Source organism: Aspergillus saccharolyticus (assembly GCF_003184585.1).
Source record: "Aspergillus saccharolyticus JOP 1030-1 unplaced genomic scaffold BP01scaffold_5, whole genome shotgun sequence".
NCBI classification, from domain to species: domain Eukaryota; kingdom Fungi; phylum Ascomycota; class Eurotiomycetes; order Eurotiales; family Aspergillaceae; genus Aspergillus; species Aspergillus saccharolyticus.
In genome coordinates this window covers 15567-42893 of record NW_020290615.1, presented here as the reverse complement: position 1 = coordinate 42893, position 27327 = coordinate 15567, and the positions used below count along the sequence as shown (strand labels likewise).

The 27327-nt window shown below is 53.9% G+C and overlaps 8 protein-coding genes across 8 annotated transcripts; 5 read left to right on the top strand and 3 right to left on the bottom strand.

The window, feature by feature from the left end:
* Positions 1-1519: 1519 nt before the first annotated feature.
* Positions 1520-3455, top strand: BP01DRAFT_173799 (putative HLH transcription factor (Hpa3)). The gene is made up of 4 exons (XM_025570797.1): positions 1520-1823; positions 1879-2628; positions 2693-2932; positions 2982-3455. Exons 1-4 carry the CDS (start codon positions 1619-1621, stop codon positions 3296-3298), a joined length of 1512 nt encoding a protein of 503 aa, XP_025433954.1. The 5' UTR covers positions 1520-1618; the 3' UTR covers positions 3299-3455.
* Positions 3456-5698: 2243 nt separating this feature from the next.
* BP01DRAFT_173825 (uncharacterized protein) lies at positions 5699-8888 on the top strand. Its single transcript, XM_025570798.1, has 3 exons — positions 5699-5826; positions 5903-8816; positions 8862-8888. Exon 2 carries the CDS (start codon positions 5982-5984, stop codon positions 8664-8666), a length of 2685 nt encoding a protein of 894 aa, XP_025433953.1. The 5' UTR covers positions 5699-5826; positions 5903-5981; the 3' UTR covers positions 8667-8816; positions 8862-8888.
* Positions 8889-9235: 347 nt separating this feature from the next.
* On the bottom strand, positions 9236-10249 carry BP01DRAFT_173795 (uncharacterized protein; the record flags this gene model as incomplete). Its single annotated transcript, XM_025570796.1, has 1 exon — positions 9236-10249. A coding segment is annotated over one exon (723 nt), but the record flags the coding sequence as incomplete, so codon positions are not given.
* A 658-nt stretch (positions 10250-10907) lies between these two features.
* On the top strand, positions 10908-13431 carry BP01DRAFT_312954 (alkaline phosphatase family protein). The gene is made up of 3 exons (XM_025572492.1): positions 10908-11490; positions 11568-12825; positions 12880-13431. The coding sequence occupies exons 1-3, from the start codon at positions 11029-11031 to the stop codon at positions 13257-13259; spliced, it is 2100 nt and encodes a 699-aa protein (XP_025433951.1). The 5' UTR covers positions 10908-11028; the 3' UTR covers positions 13260-13431.
* Positions 13432-13856: 425 nt separating this feature from the next.
* On the top strand, positions 13857-15868 carry BP01DRAFT_353865 (BCS1 and AAA domain-containing protein). The gene has a single exon (XM_025574285.1). It carries the CDS (start codon positions 14088-14090, stop codon positions 15771-15773), a length of 1686 nt encoding a protein of 561 aa, XP_025433950.1. The 5' UTR covers positions 13857-14087; the 3' UTR covers positions 15774-15868.
* Positions 15869-17713: 1845 nt separating this feature from the next.
* On the top strand, positions 17714-18746 carry BP01DRAFT_371618 (glycoside hydrolase family 43 protein; the record flags this gene model as incomplete). The annotated part of the gene is made up of 2 exons (XM_025576676.1): positions 17714-18028; positions 18081-18746. 2 exons carry the CDS (start codon positions 17714-17716, stop codon positions 18744-18746), a joined length of 981 nt encoding a protein of 326 aa, XP_025433949.1.
* Positions 18747-19334: 588 nt separating this feature from the next.
* Positions 19335-20823, bottom strand: BP01DRAFT_413770 (DUF821 domain protein; the record flags this gene model as incomplete). Its single annotated transcript, XM_025579019.1, has 2 exons — positions 20408-20823; positions 19335-20279 (listed from the first exon to the last, which is right to left on the bottom strand). Exons 1-2 carry the CDS (start codon positions 20783-20785, stop codon positions 19335-19337), a joined length of 1323 nt encoding a protein of 440 aa, XP_025433948.1. The 5' UTR covers positions 20786-20823.
* A 342-nt stretch (positions 20824-21165) lies between these two features.
* BP01DRAFT_173727 (kinesin-3 motor protein uncA) lies at positions 21166-26407 on the bottom strand. The gene is made up of 2 exons (XM_025570795.1): positions 26175-26407; positions 21166-26083 (listed from the first exon to the last, which is right to left on the bottom strand). Exons 1-2 carry the CDS (start codon positions 26230-26232, stop codon positions 21207-21209), a joined length of 4935 nt encoding a protein of 1644 aa, XP_025433947.1. The 5' UTR covers positions 26233-26407; the 3' UTR covers positions 21166-21206.
* Between the last annotated feature and the right edge of the window lie 920 nt (positions 26408-27327).

The following is a 27327-nucleotide window of genomic DNA, read 5'->3' as shown; positions in this document are numbered from 1 at the left end:
AAAAAAAAATAAATTAAAAAAAAAAAACATTGCGGGCACTGCACGCACTCCCACTCGCCCCAAAAGCCCCAAGGAGTTGGAGTCTCTGTTTTTGCCCTTTCAATCGGACATCTTCCCAATTGTTCCCAGACTCGTCCCAGTGCCACCGTCTGGTTCCTGCCACTAGTCCTATTCTTACTACGACCAATTGAGTATTACTCCGTATTTTTGCAACCTTCAGCGGGCGGGACGGTGACCAGTGTCCACTCTCTCTCTCGCTCTCTCTCTCTCTCTCTCTATTCTGGCTTCTTTCTTCTAGTCTAGGCCTCTTCTCCTTCAATCTATTCATCGCTGACCCCCCTCTTCTCTCCCTCTCTTTTCTCTCTCCATTTCTTGTATTCTCTCCCCTCTTCTTCAGCAGTACCAACCATATACTGCGACTTTTTTACCATTCTCCCCCACCATCTCAACCGTACTACTACCACCAACAGCACTACCACCGCCGTCACGACTAGTCTAGCACTTTTCACCACATCCTTGCCCTTCCCCATCCGTCCGTCCATTCTCCTTTGCTGGTTCACACCTCACTTTTCAGCAGTCATTTCGCCCCTCGTCAATCCCCGCAGCATTGCCTCTAGCTAGCCCGGTCACGTTAAGCTTCTGCTGGCTATCGGTCGGAATCTTTGCCCTAACGCTTCTTCCTGCCCAATTGTTCGTTTCCTCACTCTTGTGCCACGTTCCGCTGCACCGCCCGAGCGTTTTATTCTCGGCCATCAGGTAAGCTCCTTGTGCAATCCATTGTCTGCAAACCATGCTCCAGATCCATTGGTCCTGTGGCCTACACCCAGTATAATTTCCGTCCACATCCCACCCACCCACCCCCCCACCACTTCCTCTTCCCTCCATGTGGTTGATCTTGACACGGATTGCTCGTCTTCCTTATTAAGTTATAGCGCTCCATTACCTTTTTCTTTTCCTTTTCCTTGAAACGTCCTTTTAAGCCCTCCCCCCTGTATATTTTCAGTTGCCTCCACAAAAGATTCGATCGCCCTCGTTTTACTTCTCCTACTGCAACCCCGTCTTCTCTAAACAGGATTTCGGCCACTTCCCCGTTCACCTGGCGCATATTCCGTTTTGTCCAAATCTCATACTCATCGTCCCCGTCGCATAGTGACCATCATCCGCTAAACCGCTGTACCGATCCTGTTGCCTTATCAGACATCAACTTCTACCGACTGAAGACTCGATCTTCTTTCTTGCATTGGGCGGACTTGTCTTTGGAAAGATACACGCCTCTCCGCAAAACCGAAAAAAGCAAAACCACCAGAACTTCGGGTGGTCTCCTGAACGCGAGAGGCGAAATTCTCGACTTGGAGCGGCTTCCCTACGGATCCCCGAACGGTAGCTCGATCGACAGCGATCTCCCGGCCTTGACCGCATCTGTCGGCTGGTCACCCAATATTAGACGTGTGCCCTTCGATCGTTTCACGATACGTCGAACATGATATAGCGAGGACAGCAGGATATCCGAATTATCAGTCTTCGCGGAAGTCCATCATCACTCTTTGATAAAAGACGCACACCTACATACATCCTCTCACTCCTTTTGTCGCCCAAATTGCTCCGACGACGTCACAAAATGGAAACGACTCTCACACACCGGCCATGGGAGCCTGCCACAACGGGACCACAAAGCCTCCAAACCACTCAGACCCTCCCTTCTATCTCGACATTGACGGCGAGCATGACGGGCATTCCGACCCAAGCCGAGAAGTCGCCCGGAAATGCGTCGTTGAACACAATTGAACGAGACTCAGGGAACTGGTCGATGCCTCAGAGTACGAGTAGGTGATGGAGAGTATTATTGCGTACGTGATCCATACTGACCGCCCACGCCAGGATCTTCCACATATTCCACCGCGACGAACGGCACTGGCAACTACCCCTCCCTCTCATTCCTCACCTCCTCTCAACCATCGCCGAATCGTATCTCCCTCGTCTCCGATCGATCCCCGTACCCGAATGACCTCTCCAGTACCACTACTCCCTCCTCAGCTGGAGCGCAGCCATCACCCAATTTCGGCCACGCTCAACCTCCGACGACCCTACCATCCATCAATCAAAATTACGATGCGCCTTCACAGAGAGCCAGCATGGCGGAACCGGCCGAGTCGCGGCGGAGCAGCGTGGATAGCAGGATGAACCAGGGCATTAGCTCTCTCGCAATCAATCCGGCTTCTCCATACCATAGCACGAACGCCTCTCAGTCTTCGATTGTTTCTGGCCTACAAAGAGAGCGTGGGATCTCGATGGATGTCAGTATGAACAATTCTCACCGGGGTCCTCGCTACTCTACCGGACAACCCCTTTCTCCACTTGGCCCACGAGCTGGCGAGCATCGCAGCTTTGCGGCTGGCCGCACTGCACCTGCCATCTCATCGAATCCTCGGTCCGAAATTTACAATGCGGAGGCGCCCACCGCAGGTCTTGCATACGCCTTTCCGGATCCAGATGTCGCCCGGTCGAATTCCGTCTCGTCTACCACCAACAGACCTCTTGAGGGCCACCAATTCACTCGCAAAGGAAGCACGGCAGAGTCCTTGGCCAGCAGCGTTTATTCGGACGCACGCTTGCCCCGTGGACAGCATGGTATGTCTGACACCATATATAATCTGGATATTTCCTCGTGCATGGATTCCCTGACACTTCGTAGAACTTCCGCAGAACGTGCATCACCACACGCTGCAGCATAAGCAGGTCCGAGGCCTGATCGGCGAGTCTGAAGCACATGGTGGCAGCACTCCTTACAGTCGCACTCCGGAATTGCGCGTCACACACAAGCTAGCAGAGCGGAAGCGTCGGAGTGAGATGAAGGATTGTTTCGAAGCGCTGCGCGTCCGTCTGCCCCAGAGCCAGAACAACAAGTCCAGCAAATGGGAGACTCTCACTCGAGGTAAGAAATTCTCTTCGTGCTGTTTCACCATTCACTAACGATTGTTCAGCGATTGAATATATTGGTCATTTGGAGAAAATGCTCAACAATGCTCGCCGCGACAATGACGTCCTCAGAAGTGAAGTTGATGAATTACGTACGCAGCTTAGCCAGCAGCAAGCCAACGGGCAGTCGCGCCAGGCGTCAATATTCGAGCATCACACCATCTCAGCTCCGCAGACAAACGGGCAGGTACATGGACCGATGTATCCCAGTTACGCCCAGGGCACTGCAATGACGCAAGAACAGCCGCGTACATTGCCCCCTCTCATGAACGGTTCTGTCGCGCCCATGCAAGGTGTGCAGTACACCGATGATCGACGGTAGCTTGGTAAGGGTCATACTGTCCCCAAATCACATCAATTGATGACGAGCGTGCGACGAACGCAATGACAACGAATTTCTCGTTATTGCAACACTTCTGATTCTTTCTTTTGCCTCCATGGATCTCTGTCAAGGAGAGTCTCGGGCGGTTTTCCTTGTCCTGTCAAAATTCGCTCATATTCAACCTATACATATTCCCTGATTCGTCGGCGCCTCTTCGAGTTGGCCTCAGGTTTTCACTGAGTTCGCTGCTCTTCTTCGTCCTCTGTGTGTCTTACTTCTTCACCTTCTGTCTCAAAGATTACCCCCGCATCGCATGTTTCGATATCATTTTTCTTACTGCACTTTTGCTGTCCCTGTGCCCGGAATCATTCCCCACGTGTTGGAGCCTATGTGTCTACCCTTTGGTTTACGGTTGGATCGATTATTGACGTTGCATGCTCAATACCCCCTGGTTGGTTGTAGAAAAGGAAGCAACATGTTTTTGACATGCTTGTGACATGAGTTTTGCGCATATGTCTTGTTGATATCCTCATGGCTTGTTCATTATGTCTGTGTGATCAAGCGGTACTGATTTGGAGATGAAATAAAAACCTGTACCGCTGCGCAAGCCGATCTAACAGAATCGGCAGCAATTCTGCTCCATTACCAGATCCTGTGTTTACAACTTCACGTCAGTTATTCGTAATTCTGTTGGCGTAGACCTAGAGAAGTGGCTTATAGGAGAAAGTCCAGTACCCGACCGATGGGCGCATCTCCACTGCCGGCGGAGGTACTATTTTTGTCACTGTGGGTTTCGAGAGGAACGGGGTTCCTTGATTGGCTGGCCCCGTGACTTTCTGCAACATTAGTTTAGCGCCGAGGGTGTCGTGCATCGGCGGCTATACAATTGCTTCACCCTCCGTCCACAGCCAATCCTCCAAATCACTTGCAGATTACTCTTCGTCCTGCAGAGCCCATCATCTCGCTCTACCCTCTCAGAGCTTTTCTTGGACTGTTGTATCTGCAGCAGCTGTCGCCGGCAACCATGGAGACTGGTCGATTTGTTACGTTGCACAGGCTCTGGCCGGAACAATGCGAAACAAGCTGTTTAGATCAAGGATAGCTCTTTGAAGAAAGCTTTCTCCCTCTCATCAGTCACCTGAGGTCACGAAGTCTCTTCAACTGCTGTACGACCTACTAAGTGTTCCTTGACTGCCTCTTCTACCACCCCGATCTCTAGCATAGACTGGTTGGCTTGATTTGCATTTCATGAATTCATGACTGCGGAAGAGGAGGTTGTCTCGCATACCCTTTTGCAGTCCGCTGGCACTTATGCTTTGTATTCTTTGAGTCGCGGCTTGTGTTAATGCTATTGTTCTATATCGGGTCATTGTTCTTCGCACTGGCTGGCCTCTGAAGTCAATCAATTCGCCCCTTTGTCTCCCCTACAGGAACGTCGTCGTCGATTGAATCGAAGAACAAGAGGAGAACATCTCCCCACATCGAATATCGATCTGCATCTTCTACACCAGACGTCTGCACTTTTCTCCCCAACTATTCAAGAATCCCATTCACTTCGAATCGCTACATACAAATTAGCTGAGCCGCGAGTGAACACTTTGAGCCATACTCTACGCAGTCCGGGGACATGGCTTCTCGGAATCAGAAGCCACTGGCTGGACTGCTCATCCCTACAGCGCCAAGCTTCCCTCTTTCATCACCGATCACAGAAGAGGTTCCCAGCCCGATCTCTTCCTCACCAGACGACCACGCACTGGAGAGGAATCGCCCTTTCGCCCTTCTAAACAGGACAATCAGCAAGAACCCTTTCATTCGCAATGCGGCTTTTGATGAGCGATTTCAACAACAGGGTCATACTGGTCGTCTTTCTAACGGAGACTATCACGTACAAGGAGTGGCGCAAATGGACCAAGGGGCTGAGCAGGGTTCGGCCAGAAGTCGCGGGCTGAACTTGGTCACAGACTTCTCCAAATCAAGTACAGTTGTACATAAGCAGACGCCAGCACCTGTGTTCGTCGACCTGAATGATCTCAAAATACTTTCAAATGTGCGAGAGCATGAAAGAACTGCGGATACCACGGGCACACTGCCATCAGCAATACCAGGGTCAGATGTATCACAGCCAGTCTGGTTTGGAGCTAAGGGAAAGCCGAAAGGCAAAGACGAGCTGTCGCCTTCTGACCGACCTATAATGATCGGACTTCGGATGCCATTTCAGAGATCGAAAGACTCTCCAGAGGGAAAATCACTGGAAGGAGATAAGGCGCGGTTTTCACATATTCCACTTACGCCTTCAATCATCGTAACGCCCGCTAGGGAAGACACATTCTGGGACGGATTCGAGCCGGCTCATCCCCGTCCTAGAGCTACATCCAGCATCTATTCTCAACCTACACCGTATCCACATTATGATGATCATGGCGTACCCCCGGTTCCCGCCATCCCGGCCTTTCATGGCGGTACGGATAACGATAAGGCCAGTCCCGAGTCCCCGTCTTTGGCGTCTGCGGTGTCATCAAGGCAGGATCGTGGGTACTCATCTGGGACTATCTTCGAGGAAGACGGCCCCAAGACTGCAGGAAGCCCTAGCTCATTATGGACCAGGAAGGCGAAGAAGATTCCCGACCGATTGAGCATCAACCCCGAAGCCACCCGGCAGTCGCAGGGCTGGTGGACGTACCTCATGTCCCCTCTCTTTCCCAAGACCCCAGTCACGGTGGACGGGCCTCGTGTGCCTAGTATCGCAACCCACTCGTCCGGGTTGACAGACGAGTGGTTGGAGAAGGAGGTTTCCTATTTCTCACCTGACACGCCGGATGCTGTTAACAACCCGTTAGAGAATAATCATCCGATCCTAGAGGAGCCAAAACCGGACGAAGTTCAGCAGAGTATGGGATTCTTCATGTTTCCGGGGGGGCCAATTCAGGGTTCTGCTGCGGAGTATTATCAAGCATGTGCTCATGAGTTGTTCAGCGGGCGGCCTTACTTCGAGTGTGTCAATCATGTTTGTTCGATCACACCGAAAAATAAGGTTGCGGCAATGATGGTCAATTCACCTTCAGCGGTGCCTCGAGAAAAGGATCTTCTTATTGACGTCGATGACGTGGCTGGAATTGATAGCGAACATGTACCCGACTCTGCAGACGCAGGGTCAGGTACTCGTTCCCTTGATGGGGTATCCACTGTGACTAAAAGCAAAGGGAACCCTTTCCGCGATTCTGACGAGCACAGCACTCTGAGTGGGCCTACGTTAACTGGATATCCTCAAAGCGAACACGTCCCTAGCGAGCACCCTCCAAGCAAGGATATACCAGACAAATGTTCATCGAGTGAGCGCTCTTGGAGTGTCGATTCCTCTAAGCAGCAACCTCCACCTCAAATCGCAAAGGAAGTCGCCGAAGAAGTTCAACCTGTGTCGGAGTCTTCAGAGGACGGAACAAGGGCAGCACCGGAGGATGTCGCTGAGGGTTCTAACGAGAAGCAAGAGTCTTGCCCTATCCACCAACCGATTATCCAGCCAATTATTCAACCAATCAGTCAGCCAGCTCCTGTAGTTATTACACAGCCAGCTCCTCAGCCAGCTCCCCAACCGGTTCTTCAACCAGTTCCCCAGCCAGTGAGCGCCGCGCCGCCGACAGTCAACAATTTCTACAATCATCCCGCCGTGGTACCATCTTCCGTCCTTATAGCTCCACCGGAACGGAGCTACTCGCAGTACATTGTACACCCTGCCCCGAGTCCTGCTACACAGTCGCAGCCCCCGGAGCCTGTATCGCCCGCTTTTCAGCGTTTAACCGAAAGAGGATCCGTTCCGTTAAGTGAAGTGCAGAACACACCAGCACCTGCCTATACTTCTTACCACTACAACTCGGGAACCCTGCCCCCGCGCATAGATCCACGTCTAGTCACACAGGAGGAGGTGATAGATTCATCTACAGAAAGACAGAAAATCGAGACGAAAAGACGAAGACTAGAGAAGGAGGATGCTATTGGCCGGAAATTAGGTGGATGCTGGCGTGGCAGGGGGCCAGTCAGTAAAAAGGGCTGCTTTGGCAGATCAGGACGTGAGGGGAGAGTGAAGCGTCGGTGGTATCTAGCGATCTGCACTTCGTTCCTCCTAATCGTCGTGCTTGCCCTCATACTCGCCTTGACACTGACCAGAAAGGGAACCGCCACACCGGTGCAATCCCAATGGTTGAACTTGACCGGCTATCCCCCTATGCCAACTGGTATTGCGACAATCGCAGGGCCCAACCTTCAGAAGCGAGTTTCCGGCTGCATTGCCCCATTGTCTCTTTGGAGTTGTGCCCTTCCGAAGGAGCAACAATCCGACAACAAGCCGTACACGGCCGATGAGCCCAACTTTCGCGTCGAAATCGAATTTCGCAACGGAACCTATCCAAATAGTACGACGATTGCCTCGAGATCTTTGATAAGTGGTCGTTCGTCCGGTACGGATCCCTCTCCATCGCCGCCAAGCATAAAGGACCAGACATTTCTGGGAAATACCACGGACAACAATAGCGCCCCATACGCTGGTGAAGAGACGCCATTCTTCATGACCTTTCTCTCAGTTGCCTCGGCATCCTCAATTTCGTCCACCCGGCGACGACTGACCCGCAAAAGAGACGACACCTTCCCCGACCTCGACTCCCTCATTCCCTCACCCGATCTGAATTCCGACGGCACCGCCGCGGCCGCCGAGCTCTACCCGCTGTCGGAGTCCCAACCCGTCCGCCTCTACAACCGCGGCCAAGCCACGGAACACTATGGCTTCTACACGTACTTCGACCGCTCCATATTCCTGTCCTCCCTCGCTCCTCTGAACGGCAGCAACACGGACGACGATCCGGACGACAGTAGCGGCGGCTCGACCGAAGAGCAAGCCCGCGTGCGCTGCACCTGGGCCCAGACGCGCTTCCTTGTTCAGATCTGGACCCGGTCACAGGACACTCTGCTGCAACCGCCATCAGCGTCCGCATCCGCCTCCGCCACCCCAACCTCGTCTGCCTCGAGTGCGTCCTCCACGGCCACCTCTACGTCCTCCGCAACGGACTTTACCCGGCCCGGATCCTTCCCGTACCCGGTCACCATCACTTTGGACCGCCACGGTGGCGAGGCCAAGAAGAAGATGGTGTACTGCTACGCGATGGAAGCGAACGAGAAGGTGAATTCCACGCTAGTGAAACTTCAGGTGGAGGACCGGGGGTACGGCGGTCAGCTGGTGAATCCGGCGCCGGGGATATTCGACTTTGCGAGTAACTCGTCGTCGTCGACGTCCAACGAGACGAGTTCGGAGTACGGTGGGGTCGATGGGGGGACGGGTGGATGTTTGTGTCAATGGGTGAATTGGATCTCAACCTCATGACCTGAGTGGATCAGAAGAAAAAGCCCACTCCCTCTATTACTGCCCTTAATACATGACATTTTTTTCATCACATCTTAAATATCCATACTCGAAACTTGACAGGAATCGAAACCTACATCTGCTCGAACTTCACCACGACGAGTGTAACATGTAAGACCGGGAACTCGATATATATCTCTGTATTAACTAGTATAGGAACTTCTTCTAGTAAACCCCACCCCTCCGAACGCCACGTTCTCCTTATCCCAAACTCCAATCCATAGTTCTTTTTCGAATTTTCTCATTTCCACAGATTCCATATCCAGAAAGAATGTCAAAGAATGTTTGATTCCGAAAAATAGATATGCAATGTGCAAACCAAAGAAACAGCCAAAACAAAGCCACAAGCAAAAGGCAGCATGAAACATCCCACGAGCACACAGCGCAAGGTAAAGCGCAACCGATCAGCGGATCAGGATGATGATGTATGCTCTTTTTCTCCTTGGGGGTTTTTCCGCGATTGCGATCTGACACCTCGCCTGCTTGAAGTCAAATCAAAGCCCCAAGCCAAGCTTGAGCCCGACTCAAGCCCAGATCAAGCTCAGGCAAAGCCAAGCTAAACCCCACCCTAACCTCAAGCCAAAACAAACACCCCAACCACCATCCCCCCTACCAACGACAACGCCGAGACGATCTTCTTTGTCGTGCTCGCGCCGGAGGTAGTCACCGTGCCCGTCGAGCTGGGGCCAGTGGGCACCGCACCGCCCCCGTTCCCACCGCTACCACCGCCGCTACCACCGCCGCTACCGCCGCTACCGCCGCCGTGCGATCCCGAGGTGGACTTCGGAATCGTGGAGTTAGCAAAGTGCGGGGCAGAGGAGCTAGGGGTGGCTGGATGGGATGAAGCGGGCGGCGGCGCGGCAGTCGTCAGGGGGATGACGGGGACGCTGCTCGTCGCGATGCTGGGGATGCTGGAGTTGGCGGGTATAGGGAAAGGCGGGGTGACGGTGGGGATGATGGCTGGGGTGGTATTTTCGGTGCCGCCGGTGCTGAGGGGGATACTGGCAGGTGGTGTTTGTTGTTCCGTGGTTGAGGCTGGAATGCCGGTCTGGACGATGCCGGGCACGGTGCTGGCCGGCACGGTGACGGGGGGTTCGGTCTCGACCACCACTGGCACGCTCACGGTGGTGGTGTTGCTGAATTGGGTGGCGGCGTGGGCGGTGCCTGCCGCGAGGGCTAAGGCGGTTAGGAGATGGTTGGAGATGTGCATTGTAGTATATCTTTTTTCTTTTTTCTTTTGAAGGGGGAAGGCTGATTGCGATAGGAATTGGTTTGCTTGGTAATGCAGATGAGGATAGATGCTGGAGGGATGGTGGAGGTCCCACGGGAATCTCGGGCAACTTTATAGGTTTTTCTGATGAGCGGTTCCGGGAGTAGTATTTGGGTTTGGGGCTTGTTGCTTTCGTTGGGACTAGGTTGTTTGTTGAACCGAGAGTACTTCTTCGGAGATGTGAAGTCTCTCGAGAAGGATGAAGGCCGTCGTTGCCGGGCCGAATTCGACGGGATGACACGGTAACTACTGCTTTCGGGGAGGCAAATGTCACCTAGATTCATCCAATGAGGCTTCGAGACGACTAGAGTCGTTCCCCGGATTAGTTTCCGACTTCGTTAGCAAGACACAGACGAGTCTGTGGCAGTCCTCTTGTTGAGAACCGTTGATATCATGTGACTTTCTACTTCAGTTTCCCAAAGTTCAGCCCTATAGTTGCCGCAACGGGAACCAATTGCCGGAAACAGCGCCCTCGTCAACCGCCCAAACGGGATTGTCGATCCATTCTTGGAGGACTACTACTTTTAGAACCACGACTTTTTTTCGTCGATTTCGTTAGTTGAGTTGATCGGTTTTCTTTGTTACGGGGATAGGATTGCGTGGTGGACGTTTTCAACGCCTGGACATCGGCAACTGAGTTCGGCTGGCCGCGTGCTAATGCAAGTATTCGAGAAGGATTGCTCTGGGGATTCCCGGGTGAACGCTTGTGATATAGCTTGGAGATTCTAGGCTAGGTAGGCTACGCGCAGGCTTCGATAATGTAACGTGTACTGTGCTGGAGTACTTGGTTAAGCAGTGACAGCTGAGTGTGACACTGTGGATACTGTAGCAGAAGCGCGGGTGAACCCAGAGGGTGATCCCCTTTCGGCACCGGCCCGGAGATCGCCCGAACCTCCCAAATGATCCTCTCCCCAGCCCAGGCCAGATAATATCCTTATCATTCTATCGTTCACTGTGCCCTTCGTTCCCATACTAGTTAGTTATCCATCACTGCTTTCGCGTCTGCTTCCAACGCGTGTCTCTGCACCGGCTCCATGTCATCTTTCATTCCCCATGCTTTCCCGACGTAACAACCGCGACGCTTCCCTTCTCTCCCCCGGCGGTTACGATGAGGATGCCGAGTCGCTACGTTCCCCCTCAGAGCAGGACTCTGATTCCGAAGACGACGAATTCCTGCGCCGATCCCGGACCACTTTAGAACTCGCCGAGCACGATCGCTCAGTTTTAGACGATGAAGAAGAAACAGAGAAGCTGTTGACCCGAAGCGGTCCGACTCATGGCCTTCGCCGCATTTTTAGCCCCAATAGCAGCAGTGTCCGGATTGGGAAGCAAGAACGCAGGCGACAAAGGAGGCAGGCCAGGAGGGACGCTCGCAGTAGACGTCGGGGAAAGTTGCGAGGATCAGCTGAGATGCTGTTTGAGATGGAAGAAGGCCATCCAGACGATGAGAGCTCGCTCTTGAGTTCCTCCTCGTCCGATCTGGACCGCCGCCTCAAGGATTACGCCTCCGTCCCCGTAAGCCGCCAAAGGGTTTCCGTGCAATCCCATCCGATCTGTAGTATTGTTGCTAACGACCCCTGGATAATCATTAGTCACCGCGTCTTTCATGGCGTAAACTCCTCTTGATCTTCTCCACAGTTTTGGTCCTTTTTTTCATACTCCTGTTGGGAGCCTACAAAGCATCGACGAAATTCCGAGCCTCACATTCGTCAAATCGTTTCTTGTCCAACGGCACCGCTCTTTTTGCACCCACCACAATCCTGATCTCGCTAGATGGCTTTCGAGCGGACTTCTTGAACCGTGGCTTAACCCCGGCTCTCAACTCCTTGATTGCGAACGGTGTCTCCCCGCAGTATATGCTCCCCAGCTTCCCGAGCGTGACCTTTCCCAACCATTTCACCCTCGTGACTGGACTATACCCTGAAAGTCATGGCATTGTTGGAAATACTTTCTGGGACCCGGAGATGGAGGATGAGTTCTACTACACTCACCGCGCTGCCAGCATGCAAGCCAAGTGGTGGAATGCCGAACCGCTCTGGATGACCGCCGAAAACCAGGGGGTGAAGGCTGCCATTCATATGTGGCCCGGCTCTGAGGCACATATCGGCGGTGTCGAGCCAACGTTTCTTGACCGCTACAATGGCTCCGAAGCCCTCTCGCGGAAAGTCGATCGTATCCTCGGCCTGTTGGACTTGCCTGGCGTGGAGGATGCGACGCAAGCGTCCCGCCCACAGTTCATTGCGGCTTACGTTCCCCACGTGGACGCCGACGGGCATCTGTACGGGCCCAACAGTACTGAGACTCGGAGTACAATAGCCAAGGTCGACACCATGCTTGCTGGCCTTCTTGCTGGCCTTCAAGATCGCAACTTGACTGAAATTGTTAATGTGGTGATTGTTTCTGATCATGGAATGGCCAGTACTGCCACCGAGCGACTGGTGCAGCTTGAAGACTTGATCGACCTGAGCTTGGTCGCGCGCATCGATGGCTGGCCTCTGCGTGGGCTACGTCCCAAGCGACCAGAAGACCTGGCAGTTCTCCAGAATCAGCTCGAGAGCGTGGCACCCAACTTCTCTCATGCGCTGGAATTCTACACCCGGGAAGGCATGCCCGAAAGATACCATTTTAAGAACAATGACCGTATCGCGCCTCTGTGGGTTATTCCCAAGGCAGGTTGGGCGATTGTCGAACGACCGGATTTCGACGCCCAAAAGGCTCTTGACAACGGAGAGGTTTATCACCCCAAAGGGATTCATGGCTACGATCATGAGCACCCCTTGATGCGGGCGATCTTTATTGCGAGAGGCCCCGCGTTTCCTCATGAGCCAAACAGTCGGCTAGAGGTCTTCCGTGAGTAGTTTCACTGCGCTTATCCGCCTTTGACCGGAAAGCTGACTCCAGCAGAAAATATCAATGTCTACAACCTGATCTGTGACTCCCTCGGGGTGACGCCACATCCCAACAATGGAACACTTCGTCTTCCTTTGAAACCGGTGGGGCTTCACTCTGACGAGGATTCACATCTAGAGGAGCCTGCTGATCCGCCATCGATTACAACCACCGTTGCTGAACTCCTCAAGCCCTCGACAACGTCCACCAGTTCTGCGAGTCCCACGTTCACGCATGACGCAGTTGTCGAAGCGCCACCAGAGACTAGCCCCGGGAGCGAGGACGAAAGGGGTCCGACCTGGTGGGGGACATTGTGGGAAACGCTCGAAGAGGCGAAGGATTGGGCGACTGATGTGTTTGACACAGTCAAAGATAACTTCGTGTCGGGGTCGTAAAACGGATGCTTTCTTGAGGCACCCACCCATTCGTTAGTTTTGTCTCCTTCATTATACTATACTACCTGCCACCCAGTGGGTTTTGTGAAGCGTTCTGGAGGGAGTACTTGATACACACCATATAATAATTCGAGATACCCGTTGTTGATCGATTGATAGTATATTGAAATGGAAAATCCAAATTATTCTTAAATGAGAGCCCGACTACAGAATGACATCATGTGTCAACCCGTGCGGCTGAGCTGCGCCGCCTCATTCATCCCCTTCCCTTTCCGTTAGTATGTTTTGTGGCGATCCTCTCGCTTTCACCTGCTCGCTTCGGTCAGTACTAGTTAGCGACACCGCTAGTGACTCAAGCCTCTTCTGTTCAGCCATTGCCCTGTCAGCTGGAGTTACACTGATTTGACAGCATGACACGCCAACGCGTTCTAGAACTTTTGTTTTGGGCAATTTCCAGCTGCTACTGGCAGCCTGACATCCACGAACACACTGTGGTGCTGCCTGGCTGACAATGAGAAGATGAAACTATAAAGAGCAAGTTCTCTCTCTCTCTCTCTCTCCCTCTCTCTCTCTCTCTCTCTCTCTCTCTCTCTCTCTCTCTCTTCCTTCCCTTGCTCTATGCTGATTACTTTTTTTCTGAGTATTTCAGCGCAGCCTTGTCTGCCTAGTCCGGGCCAGTTCGATCAAAGACAGACTCAAGGACTGATTTCCTTGTGACACACAACTTTTGACTTGATCTTTTACTTCATCATTCATCTCTTTCGGCCTCACAAGCCCTCAGAAGTGTTGTCTTCAAAATCATCGACTGGTGCTCCTACCACCGTCACTATGAACGCGACTGCGCCAGTCGTGACTGGCTCCGAAACCGCCATCCTGGAGGGGCTCATTCCTGGGTACGCGTTTATCTCCCGACTCCTACTTTCATACCTGCAAATCGACCTCTCCCTCTACATCCCCTATATCATAACCGCCACTTGTATCTACTTCGCCTCCGACTTTGTGTACAGCTACGTTGAGCACCTGTTCTGGAGCTATTTCATGGCTTCGGCGGAGGTCCGTATTCAAGACGACGTCTACACTTATCTCATGTTCTGGATTTCGCGGCACCGGACCATGCAGAACACCGTCCACATCTACGCGAGCACCCAACTCGCGAGCGGTTGGTACTACTACAACTCAGAGGACTCAGACCAAGAGTTCGATGCGGAAATCGACGAGGAAGAGATTGCAAAGAGCAGTTTTGACGAATGCTGGAGTCAGATCATCGCGCGGGACCGCACCAAGCGCCTACGCTTCACGCCCTCGAATGGGGTCCACCACTTCCAGTACAAGAACCGCACGGTGTTCTTCCATCGTATCCGTGACCAGTCGGCCCAGTCCCTCTACATGCAGGACATGTCGGAGCGATTGATCATTTCGTGCTTTGGACGGGACACTACCCTCCTCAAGCAGCTGCTCGCGGACGCGCAAGCGGCGTACGTCGCCCGCGATGGCAACCACACGATCATCTACCGGGGCCAAAAGGCGAACGGCCATACCGACTGGGTCCGCTGCATGGCGCGGGCCCCCAGGGCTTTGTCTACGGTGGTGCTCGACCAGGCTCAGAAGGATGCCTTTGTGAACGACATCAAGGAATACCTGCATCCGAGGACCAGGCGATGGTACTCCAACCGGGGAATCCCTTACCGTCGGGGATACTTGCTTCACGGTCCACCGGGGACGGGTAAGACGAGCCTGAGCTTCGCGGCTGCCGGGGTGTTGGGCGTCCCGCTGTATCTGTTGAATCTCAGCTCCAAGACCTTGGACGAGGACGACCTGATGACGCTGTTTCACCGACTCCCCCGACGGTGCATTATCTTGTTGGAGGATGTTGACTGTGCGGGCATCACGCAAAAACGCGGGGCTGGGGACAAGGACAAGGCCACGGCCACGGACACCAACAGTACTGCCGGTGCCACAGCCCCAGGCGACAAGCCCGATGGCGCCGCTCCGGAGAAGCAGGGTATTTCGCTGTCCGGCCTTCTCAATGTGATTGACGGTGTGGCTGCCAACGAGGGCCGCATCCTGATCATGACCACCAACCACCCCGAGAAGCTGGATGCGGCGCTGCTCCGTCCGGGGCGCGTCGATATGAGCATTGCTTTCGGCTATGCGCAAAGCCACGATGTCGAGAAACTGTTCGCGTCGATTTACTCTACGCTGGAGGGCGATCTACGATCTGGAGAGATGGGGTCTAGTCTTGAGGAGGAGACCAAAGCCTGTTTGTCCAACGGAGGAGTCAAGGCTGTGAATGGGGTGCACCCGGCTGCAACGCCTCTGGAAAGGATCTCGGAGTTGGCTCGGCGATTTGCCGCACAGGTGCCATCTGGTGAATTCACCGCTGCTGAGGTTCAAGGTTATCTGCTCAACTACAAGTCTGACCCCCACGGGGCGATCGAGGGAGCGGCGCAGTGGCTCAAGAGTACGCAGGAGATGCGTCAGAAGCGTCTGGAGAAGTTGAACTTGAGCCAGTAGGAATATGGCTTCCGATGTCCTCCGATGGAATTTGCACCGACTAGATTAGAGCAGTCAGATAGTCGTCATTCATCATACTACTTTGCAGTTCGTACTTTGTTGGACTTGCAGGAAGTAAACAAGTTTCGCTAGTGTAGATTATATACCGACTCAGGACTTGACTTCACCGGGTCAAGGAAAGTGATCAGGTTCCGCCCGAAGCTCCAGCCGAGTGATGTATGCTTTACATCAAGCAGAATCTGGCTTCCTGGGATCAAGAGACCGGTCATGAAGATCAAGCAGATTCTAGCAAGCTTCAGCAGAAACCAAAGACATGACGAATATGCTGCATTCCCTTCAGTCCTTTTGTGCATCATCATCATCGAAGAATGGATGCAGCGAATCAGACAGGGGAAGAGTTGGCTTTGTTCTCAGATCTGCTCGCCCCGACAGTAAGCGGCTGGTGATCGACAGGCGCGAACTGGTGGAATTCCCCGCAACTTCCCCAACTTCAATTCCGGACTGTGGAGGATCATCCCATCCACCCGGGTGCACGCATCGGAGCAGGATCGAAGATCTTATCTCACGCGACTTATCGTCTGTTGATTCACCTGATGGTCTACAATACCACGGGGTCCTCGAGTCTCCACCTCACGCAGGGAGATCCCTACGAAAAAGCCGTTGGGCGCTCAGCTGATTTAGGCATCCAGATAAAGCAAGGGACACGATCAAGGGTCTACGATCGCCACGCGGAGTCTGACGTCGAATATTAGTGAGTCAGCAGACTTGCGGTGTCGATGAGGCTTTCGCTTTTCCCGAGGGGTTGATTCAGATGGGGTGGTGCCGGACGAGCAGGCGAGTGATCGACTGCCCGAGCTCTGGGCTGGGAATACCTTCATGCTGTCTGGAGCCAGGTTCCCACCCCGTGTCCCTCTCTTGGCGCAGAGCTCTTGGGTCTGAGAATCCGGCGGTGCACGAGTCAGGCACGAAATGCTGGCCGACGGTAGTGGCGGATCTTCCAAGCACTTGGCCCCTGCTCCTATCAGCGACAAGATCCTCTGCACGACAAATCATGATGGTTCTGTTCTGAATGTGTCCAGAATCACAGATCACAATGCGTCTATGCATTTCCAGTATGTTCAGCACAGCCTGACAGAGTGCGGTGGTAGGATCACCGTCCTACCCCTTGATGCTGTCCTGGCCTTTGCACCCTCCTCGACTTCGACTTTTTTCGATACTTTCATGGCAGTCATACTTTGGAGTCTAAACTACCCCTCTAATTGCGATCTACCATCACACTCGTGGCACTAACTGCATCGGTCAGCGAGCCAAGATGCTATGCCCGTCCTCGACAATATCCAGACTCCACCCAGCTTCAGCGCTTTGTCTGTTGCGTGTTTGCCCAGACTGACAAGTCGGTGATGAAACGTTGAGTCCGCACCCCAGTGGACAGCTGCAGGTCGCGCGCACCGTTTGCTGTCAATGCGAAGCGAGCCTTGTGCGGCAGTTGCACGGCGATCTCCACCTACCAGCCTTCGGTCTACTTCTGGATCAGTTTCTGGTTCGTGTGTGCTGCGCAACGGGGGAGGATGGTTACCAGACTGGAATCAAGAGAGAGAGGGCCAGGGATTCGCTCCGCTGCCACATAAATGATGTCTCTGGACTGGGGCCATGTGTGCATCCTACCCCCCCTCCCCCCCAATCAAGAAACCCAGTCCTGCGGTTTCTTGGAATGTACGAGTCAAGTGATGATGGTTTTGCTCATAATAATTCAGTCTAATATAACTAATGGAGGCGGGCCTTGCGATGGATGACCCGCTGGTGTCGAAACTTTTCGTGGTGGCTATAAAGGTTTGAATCCATAAGATCGATCCTTCCTGGGGTAGACCTTTTGCCATCAACCTGATTAGCTTCCAAATTCATCTACTCTTCCCAAGGAAGGACTACATCAAATCCGCGACATGCGGCCCACACAAGGCATCCGTTGGCTTCTAGCAGCAGCAGCAGCAGCAGCAGTGCCGGCATTTGGCTCCCCCATTGCGCCTCGGTCCGCAGGCCCATGGCTCGCCATTGATTCCGACTTCCCAGACCCGGGGTTTGTCCAAGGGGACGACGGGGCGTGGTATGCCTTTGGCACGAACGGCAACGGCCGGACCGTGCAGGTGGCCACCTCTCCCGATTTCGAGACATGGACCTTGCTGGATAAGGAAGCGATGCCCACATTGGCCGGCTGGGAGACGGCCGTCGACCACTGGGCTCCGGATGTGGTGCGGCGGGTATGTTCGGGGCTTCTCTGATCCAAGCACCTCCCACTAACAAGACCGCCAGAACGACGGCAAATTTGTCCTCTACTACTCCGGCGAAGCCAAATCCGACCTGCGCCACCACTGCGTGGGCGTCGCCGTCTCCGAGACGACCGACCCGACGGGACCCTACATCCCCAACGCGGAGCCGCTGAGCTGCCGGCTCGAGCAGGGCGGCTCCATCGACGCGTCGGGCTTTTTGGATCGCGACGGCAGCCGCTACGTGGTCTTCAAGGTAGACGGCAACAGCATCGGCCACGGCGGCGACTGCAACAACGGGGTGGCGCCGCTCGTGTCCACGCCGATCCTGCTGCAGAAGGTCGCCGAGGACGGCGTCACCCCGGTTGGTGACGCGGTGCAGATTCTCGATCGGGACGACAGCGACGGCCCGCTGGTCGAGGCGCCGAATCTGATTCTGCATGGTGATACCTACTTCCTCTTCTACTCGACGCATTGCTATACCGATCCGAAGTATGATGTGCGCTGGGCGACGGCCTCGTCGATCACGGGGCCGTACACGAAATCGGGTCGTCAGTTGTTTGCCACGGGGCAGTGGAATCTGACCTCCCCGGGGGGTGGGACGGTGTGTGGGTGTGGAGACCGTATGTTGTTTCATGGGTTCTGTGGGGATAGACGGTGTACGTATGCGGCGAATTTGGAGATTAGGGGGCTTGATGTTGTTGTTCTATGATGTTAGATTCATCTAGGATCATGCCATGAAGTTATATAGTTGCTATACGCAGCAGTATACACGGTGAAGACTTCCCAAACCGAGGTTACCTCGAACCTTTACCTCTTATGACTGTAGAAGGTATAGGATTCTCGACATGTGGAGATAAAGAGTGCCAGCAGAGAATCTGTAGTTTATACTTGATATACACCCTTGCATCGAGGATCACCAGCGAAATAGAGATTCCCGGGGGACACCCTGGGACCACCCCCCAGCTGAAAACCATCATCAATTCATACCACATAACCCAGAACACCAACATCATATTTTTTTCCAAACAGAAATTGAATTAACCCCGGGGGAGAGCCCCCCGGGAACCAACCCCCTTCTACGAGAAAATAACACATAGTAGTACCCTGTACAGAGATAGTACCGGGAGAACCCCCAGACCCCCAGAGCCCCAGAGCCACCAAAGCCATAATCCATGATTCATACCTCATAACCAACATCAAACACCATCTACAAACGCATATATATATATACATACATACACCCACTAACCTAAGAATGAAGCCGGGAGAGATCCCCGGACTTCCCCATTCCCCAGTTTTAAAACCCCAACACCCAATCCTCAAACGCCGTTCCCCTCCTCCCTTTACCCAGACCCTGCCAATCCTCCCCCATAACCCCAGCATACCCCCACACCAACTCCCTCCAATAACACGCCTCAGCGGCGGGCGTCAAATACCGCTCCCGAAACACCCGCACCGCATTCCGCGCAATCCTCTCCGCCTCCTCGGGGTGATCAATCAACCAGCGCATCTTAACCTCCAAATCCTTCCACCCCTCCGCAACCTCGACGTAATTCGCCTCCGGATGCGGCGCCTTCACCAACGCCGCATGATGCGCCTCCGCCCAGCGCAGCGGATGCGACAGCACCACGCTCTCGCAATTCAACAAATACTTGCCCCTCCCCGAGAAACTGCGGCCCTCGGTATGCGCCAGAAACATGTAGCCGCAGTGTTCTTCCATGGGGACGAAGCCCTCCGGGGTGTCCGTGCCCTGCCCCGCCGCTGCCTCCTCCCCCCGGCTCTCCCAATCCAGAGCCCGCACGCTCGACCAGCTCTTCCCCTGACTTTCTTTCAGCAACGTCCCCCTCGCGGCGGGGTTCGTCGCCACCGCCCCGCGCCACAGGAGTTGTTTGCGTTTGGCCGCGAAGGGCAGAGCCGCTTCGACGGTGCGGATGCGGTGCCGCAGCGTGGTGTAGGGTCCGATGTGGACTTCCGGCCACGACCAGTACCCGAAATCCGGCATGAGCCAGGTGTGTCGGTGGGAGGGGAGTTTCGTGTACGACCAGATCGGAGGGGGCGGTCCACGTCCCCCAGGACTTCCAGCACCAAACTCCTCTGGGAGGTAGAAGTCTTCGCTGGTGAGGATGAATTCGCAGGAGGGGAGGCGCGTCGGGGAGGCGGTTAGGGCGCGGTGCAGGGCGTGGAGGGTGGCTTTGGCGCGGGTGAAGGTGGCGGGTTGAGGGGCGTAGTCGAGAATGTATAACTATTTGAGTTCCTTCCCCCGGGCCCCCCCATATGGGGGAGGGGGGTTTAATGGGTCAGTTGTTGCTGCTGTAAGGAAGATTGTCGGTGGTGGGGTTAAAGCGCAGAGGTATAGTAGTCGGGGCCAACCTCGCCATTCTCAATCACTCCCCGAACCATCCCATCCGCTATCTCGATCGCATCGAGCTCTTTCAAGGTGATCGGATTATCCCCCCGAGTGGCTGTCGAGTTGTCAATCTCGACGAAGAGCTTGGGGAAGGCTGCTCGGCACTGCTGCCGCGTTAAGCCGTAGTTGTTGCCGTCGCGCTCGACCTGAAATTCCCAGTCGATCGTCTCATTCCACACGGGGTCCACGTGGGGACAGCCGCCCGGTGGGAGCGATGTCTGCAGCGCAGCAGATTTGGCGATCGAAGTGGTGTACCGCGTGCCGAGGATGAGGAATGTGCTGATCACTAGAGAAAAAACGGCGGCAGTTGCAAAGAGGTGTGATCTCGAAAGCGAGAACATCTCGGGGAGACACGAGAATAAAGCGCAACTTGGATGTGTCCAACCCCGACAACGACGACGATAAGCTCGTGAGGCGGAGAGATCCCCTTGCAAATGATGCAACGATGGTTGTCATGGCAACCAACCCCGAATCTCCTTATCTATACTCGATCTGATCGCTCCACCAGACATCTACAACGTCATATCGCATCGCGCATCAACTCGACTTACACAGTACAGTCGCTCTATGTCGAATTAGTCTCGGATCTATGTACAGGAGATCAGGTGCCATGGGGCAAATTTCTTCAGGGGTATCTCAAACATCAATCAAAGGGTTGTCAAGAGTCTAACGAACGATGAAAACACCAGGCCTGCCAATCAGAAACAAAACGAGTCAAAATGTATTACAGAGGGGAATCGGGGGGAAGAACCGACAAATGACTCAACCACCATTCGTCATCGCCCGCGCCCCCGCATTGTTGAAGTAGCTTTCATCGATCTTCAAGATCCACTCCACCTTTTGAGCTTCCGTTCGCGCGGCAAACAAAAACGTATTCTGCGATCCATACACCGCAAACACATGACGACCCCGAGATCCGCGGTCCCCCGTGCCCGGACCATCGAGAAGTCGTGCAAAGTCCGGGGAGTGGTCCACTCGCGCGTTGCGAAGGTTGATGGCATTGATCTCGTCCCCGTCAGGGACAGAGTGGACATGGAGATAAGGTCGGCGAAGCTCAACAAAACGTCTCACCCAGTGGCGGTTGGTATCGTCCGGAGTGAGCAGATATCCCGACTTCAGCGCAGAGGTGTTCTTGGGCAGAGTCTGGATCGTAGCTACGAATCGCGGCTTCAAGGAGGCCTCGTCGGAGGCGGAGCTGGAGTTGCCATCATCGCTGGACGAAGCTTGTCGGGCCCGAGAAGAAGCCGCCCCGCCTGCAGGAGGCTCGGTGTTGCTCCGAACAAGAATCGCATCAATGGGATCAGTCCTCTTGGCCCACAGATCGAGATACTTCTGCAAAAGTCTCGCATCGCGACCGGCGCGGTCTTGGCTGCGCAGAGGGGTCGAGCGTCCGCTGCGCATAGGCGAAGCCACCAGACTGTTGGCACTCAGAGCTCCCCTCGCAGCATACAACTCGGCTATGCGGCGGCGGCGTTTGCGCACAGCAATGTAATCCCGCACAAGCGACACCTTGCGTGGGGACCACGTAGTCAGCAACTCCTCGCCCTTGACGTAGTCATTCTGTGTGTTCATGCGCCACAGGTCGGCGGCACGCTTGGCAGAGACTGGTCGCACAACCAGGGAAAACATGCGGACAGTAGAGTGCACAATTCGCGTCGTATTGAAGAATTGTTTGAACATGGATTGCGGTCGCACATACGTCCGACCCTGAATCTGGAGAGTCAAGTCTATCTCAAAGGGTACTGGGTCTTGCAAACGTGAAGAAATCAGATCCCACCTCAAAGTCACCTGGACGCGATACTTGTCCGCGGTGACTCGGTCGAGAAGCAAAGACCCGTGCAAACTAGAGTCCCATTGACCAACAATGGTAATGTTGGAAGTCCCGTCTGCGTTCTCCTTCACACCTGGCTCCTGGACAAATTTCAATGGCACGTCTGGAGTCTGCAGGTCTTGGTCAGGAATCTTGCCCCATGGATCCAGCAACCGCACAGATCCCACGCGAATGTTTGTCAAATCATCCCACGGGAGACTTTCGGTTGAGCTGTAGGTCAGATTCGCCATGACCCGACGCTGCAGGCCTTGATGCAGCTGGTATGTGCCTGCATCGAGGCTATTGCTTTGAACAACCTCGACTGGAAGGTATTCACCAGATTCCGCCAACTCGAGGATCTGCACTCGGGCAAAGACGTCGTGTCGCTCTTCCGAGTAGAACTCCGTCTCGGCAATCCGTGGCGTCTTCCTTTTCTTCGGGGTTGGCTCAGCCGAGTCACGCATGTCATCCCAGCTAAGAAGTTTGTCGAGGTGCATTTGGGTCACACGCGCATACACACAAATCTTGAGGGCAGCGCTGCGCGGGCTGGATAGTGGCAAGCTCATGCTGTGGACGCTTTCAAATCGGACCGGGGCTTCATCAAAGCCGCTGATCATCTGCGTCGTAGTAGCACCGCCTTCCTCGGAGATCCCAGGGACCACCAGCTGAGCGTGTACCTCCGAGCCTTCCCATTCCGCAAACCCAACCATATCCCGCATGACAACGTTGAATTTGAGCGTGGAGGATGGGGCCTGAGCGGAGGATGGTTCCAGAGACAGCCGAATAATGCCGATGACGTTCTGCGTATACGGTGAGAAAACTTCGACCGAGAAGTCCTGGACACGAGTCTCAAAGACAGCCGTGAGCGGAATGTCGGCATCGCCAACAAGCGAGTACTGAGGCGAGCAGGATTCGGAGAAGGGATTTTCGAGCTTAAAGTGCTGAATATAATCCGGACGGTCGATGTACTGGTGTAGCTGGCGCATAGCTTGCAGGCGACGCTGAAGCTTCTCGATGGACCAGAGATGAATCACGCACTGCTTGAAGTCGATAACGCGGACAGCTACGCACGGTTTTCGAGCATCGTCCAAAACGACGTCCTCATCGCCTGAGATACCGTTCAGTACAAGATCGTAAGACGAGGCCATGTTGTGCCCATGATCGATGATCGCGAACTGAAATACAACATTCTTATCCATTATCTGACTCATAACCTGAGCCTCTTTCAGTAGCGAAGCGTACTGCAACACCTTCTCGGCCATGCGAACGTAGTTCTGCTGAGACCAGTGGCGATGAACCGAACGTGCAATTTCGAGTTCCCGGGCGTCGAGTTTGGCGAAGCCATTCTCATAGACCTTGGGCACCGGTTGACCTAAATCTTTCATGTGGGACTCGAATTCCTCTTTCTGTCTTCTCAGTTGTTCCTCGAATTCCTCTTTCGCTGTCCGCAAGGCCTCCTCCATCCGGATCTTCTCAGAGCGGAGATCTTCGACGTCTTGAGTAGATGAGGTCTCTGCATTTCTCAGTTTGTCTTGATACTCCTCTTTTTGGCGGTCCAATTGCCGCTGCATGTCCTGACGCACAGATTGCAGAGTCGCATCGGCTCCATTTTGTCCCTCATCGTCATCGTTGGGGCGAGGAGTTCCGGGCATCGTGATGGCCGTGTCCAGTGAGAAATTGTCAATGGTACCGTTCGACATGTACTTGTCTCGCACAGGAAAAGAGCTTAGCGAATCAGACTCGTTGTCCTCTTCGTTCTCATTCTCCGCTAAACCTCGCCGTGTTGCTCTGACCTTCTGCACGTCTTCAAATAAGGCGTCCAGCTCATCATCAGGCATGTGAGAGATGTGATCGGGCCCCAGTACAGCGCTGACTGCTTCACGACGAGCATAGAACCAATCGGATTCCCTGCTGGGCTGAGACGGCATCGGTGAATCGGCCCTACTTGAATCACCATCGATCTCTGAACCGGTTTTGCTCATGGTGCGGTCATGGGTCTTGTTAGGCGCAGGCGAGCCAAGCTGGCTTGTAGTGACGGTATGGCGCAGTAAGCTTTGCTCGACTCGTTCGGCACGGGCTTCCTGCGGATGGTTGAAACGGAAGATATGGAAGTCCCCCAGGATGATGCGGAAACCACTTTTGAGGCGCTTGGGCTGATCAATGCGCAGTCCGTTGACCATAACGGCGGCACCCTCGCTAGGAATTATAGTGACGATGTTGTCCACGTTCTCGAACTTACAGTGATCCGCCATGATCTTGGAGCCGTTCAGTCTGATCTCCACGTGGCTACCTTGATCCATATTGCCGACCATCGTGGTTCCTGGTTTGATATTGTACACGAGACACTCCGCGAGCAAGGGATCGTCACTGAGATTGACCAAGTGGGGCATCTTCTTCGGCGTGCTGAGCCCGATAAAGCCTTTTTCGATACTAATACCCAGTTCCTCCAAGGCTGTTTCTCGCTCCTTGTGAATTTGCTCCGTCTTCGCCATCTTTTCCTCCCATGTCTGATTAAGGTCCTTGTAGAGCTTTTCGCTTTGATTCAATTGCTCCACAATCTCCGCTTTGCTGACTTTGGTAACTGAGCCATCGGGTTGGTGGATCGAGACCATCTGCTTCTCCAAAGGCGTGTCTGGGGGATAAGATTCCTCGGGTGGGATTCCGTCAGCACCGGCAAGATTGCCAGCCGCCGCGCCTGCCATGGCCGCTACACCACCACCAAGCTTCGCTCTGAGTTGTGCTAATTCCTCCTTCAGTTCTCTGATCATCCGTGCGTTGGGGTCTTCGTTAACCACGGCGTGGTTCTTGATTCGCTTGGCTGAGTCTGCATAGCGCAGAGTACTCAGAGTCTCATCGAAGTTGATGTCGGCCGGTGAAATCGCCGCAATCATGGCTGTCATGGAGTTACCACCCAGCGAGTCCTTCAGCAGCCAGGTGAGGATCGAATCACGGTAGGGAACCATGGACGCATTCTTCTTCTTCCCGGACGCCACGTCTGCCAGCGCAGCAATGACACGACCCAGGGTCGAGAGCGATCGATTGATCTCGGCACCTTCCTTCAACCGAGCGCCGGTGGCTCCCGTCGAGTTTGCTCTTTCCGAACCTGCAAGATCGACCAGACTGATTCGCGAGACTTTCTCGGTGTCCATCGAGGTTTCAGCATCATGGCGCTTCTGGGTGAGGGTGAGGGTGAACACGGCGTGCGATCGACTGGAGGTCTCGTTCATGTTCGTTGCGGCCACGGTTCGAGCCTTATTACCCTCGTCCATCAGGTTGTCGATCTCGTCGAAGGAGCGCACGACCAGTTTAGCCAGGTCTTCCACATATGGACCCGTGGACGGGTGCTCGCGGACCTTGAGGTTTCCTTTGTTCGAGGGATTGAGCAGATCGCGCACACGCTCGTTGTAGATTTCGAGATAGGACACTTCCACCGTGCAGCTGAGGTTTTTGTCCTGCTGAATCGCCGTGATGCGCTCGAACATGGACTGGCAAATCCGGGGGATCACACCATACTCCTTGCCATACCCCATCATCGAGTACGATTTTCCGGAACCCGTCTGACCGTAGGCAAAAATACAGTTGTTGTAGCCTTGAAAAGCATTGTCCAATAGGGGCACACCCAAATCACTGAAGAGGTTATCCTGGCTGGCGTAGTTCGGGGCATTCTTGTCAAAAGACCAATACGACCGGTCGAAGGCGAACGCTTTCGGTCCTTCCACAGCACCTTTCCCACCGGCCTTCCTTAATTTATCATCGGCTCCGGGAGGGGGAATGAGAACCGTTTGGTTCCCTTTCATCTGGATAATACATTTTGCATTGCGGTCGAGTTCTAGACGCGAAGAGCAATTGGCGAGTTAGTCGAGGTTCGATTGAATTGAGCAAGCAAGCTCCGTCGCATGGCTTGTTGGTTGGTCACTCACCTCTGCTGTTAAACGGCCGCACTCGCACCACCACCTTGATATTACCTCCACCAGCCATCTTGATCTATTTCCCACCGGGGGAAGGTCCTTTCTTCTTAGTTTATTTTCTGTTCCGCTCTCTCTTGTCCTTATCGATACGAGGTGACAGGGGTTATTGTTCGACAGTACAAGCGGGAAACACAAAGTCGCGAACGCTACAAGGAGCGCCGCCCTATGATGTTTCGCAAGCTGGTGTTCTGGCTTGAGATCCGCGGCTGAATGCGTTCTTAAGCTCGAGGGGTCTCAGATTAGAGAGGGGTCACTCGGAAATCGACAGTCGAGGCTGAATATCAACAGAGACGTCATGTATTGTTGCGGGGCGGATCGTCTGGCGCGTCTTAGGGGTAGGATCGCAATGAACATGGAAGGTCAATGGAGGGAGTCGACTGCGGTGCGACAAGGAGATCGAATCGAGGGTGAACCCAGCCAAGCGGTAATGGTGTAGTTTAGAGGGTGTGGGTGTGGTGTGGAAAGTTTGTCCGGGGACTGACCGACTTGGGCTAAGAAATCGGTTGGTTCTTGGGTTCTTCGTTGCCCTTTGCCCCCCAAGCAAGCAGCAACAGCATGGACTCGGAGCAACAGCACGGGACGGGGAAAAGCCACACTATGAAACGGGGCGCGCTTCGAGGGAGATCACGTAAGCGACCCTGTTGACACTTCCATCCAATCGCAGTTAGATTACTGTGTACATAAAAGCAGTGGGTAACCTGCTTAGTCACTCTTGGCTTAGTTGACTAGGGAGTTTACCTGCCTCACACAGTGGTAAACAACTTATCTCACCATCTCCCATGCATACATCTGCAGGCACGAATTCGCGAATCTGTCCTGGGAGCATCATGATTTGCTTTCCCCAATATAAGGTGTCTGACAGATCTGGTACTTGGAGGATCGTGACGGTGTAATAGGTCCATAGTGGATAACCCTTTGCTGCAGTTCCACCGGTTCCAGAGGTTATCCACTCCCCACTGCAGCCATGAACTTGGGAGGGAACTAGATGGCGCTGATGAACAAGCCGTGGAATATCACACTTATCATTTGAACAATCAGAGCAGGATAGTTATCATAAGCTGTACTCTGCTGCCAAGTAGTAATAATCACCAATATTTCCCACGTG

Coding starts and splice junctions, on each gene's coding strand:
- BP01DRAFT_173799 (XM_025570797.1), top strand. CDS start 1,619: ATGGAAACGACTCTCACACACCGGCCATGGGAGCCTGCCACAACGGGA. Junction 1,824..1,878: donor GTCGATGCCTCAGAGTACGA/GTAGGTGATGGA, acceptor CGCCCACGCCAG/GATCTTCCACATATTCCACC. Junction 2,629..2,692: donor CTTGCCCCGTGGACAGCATG/GTATGTCTGACA, acceptor GACACTTCGTAG/AACTTCCGCAGAACGTGCAT.
- BP01DRAFT_173825 (XM_025570798.1), top strand. CDS start 5,982: ATGTCCCCTCTCTTTCCCAAGACCCCAGTCACGGTGGACGGGCCTCGT.
- BP01DRAFT_312954 (XM_025572492.1), top strand. CDS start 11,029: ATGCTTTCCCGACGTAACAACCGCGACGCTTCCCTTCTCTCCCCCGGC. Junction 11,491..11,567: donor AGGATTACGCCTCCGTCCCC/GTAAGCCGCCAA, acceptor GATAATCATTAG/TCACCGCGTCTTTCATGGCG. Junction 12,826..12,879: donor CAGTCGGCTAGAGGTCTTCC/GTGAGTAGTTTC, acceptor TGACTCCAGCAG/AAAATATCAATGTCTACAAC.
- BP01DRAFT_353865 (XM_025574285.1), top strand. CDS start 14,088: ATGAACGCGACTGCGCCAGTCGTGACTGGCTCCGAAACCGCCATCCTG.
- BP01DRAFT_173727 (XM_025570795.1), bottom strand. CDS start 26,232: ATGGCTGGTGGAGGTAATATCAAGGTGGTGGTGCGAGTGCGGCCGTTT. Junction 26,084..26,174: donor GCGGCCGTTTAACAGCAGAG/GTGAGTGACCAA, acceptor CTTCGCGTCTAG/AACTCGACCGCAATGCAAAA.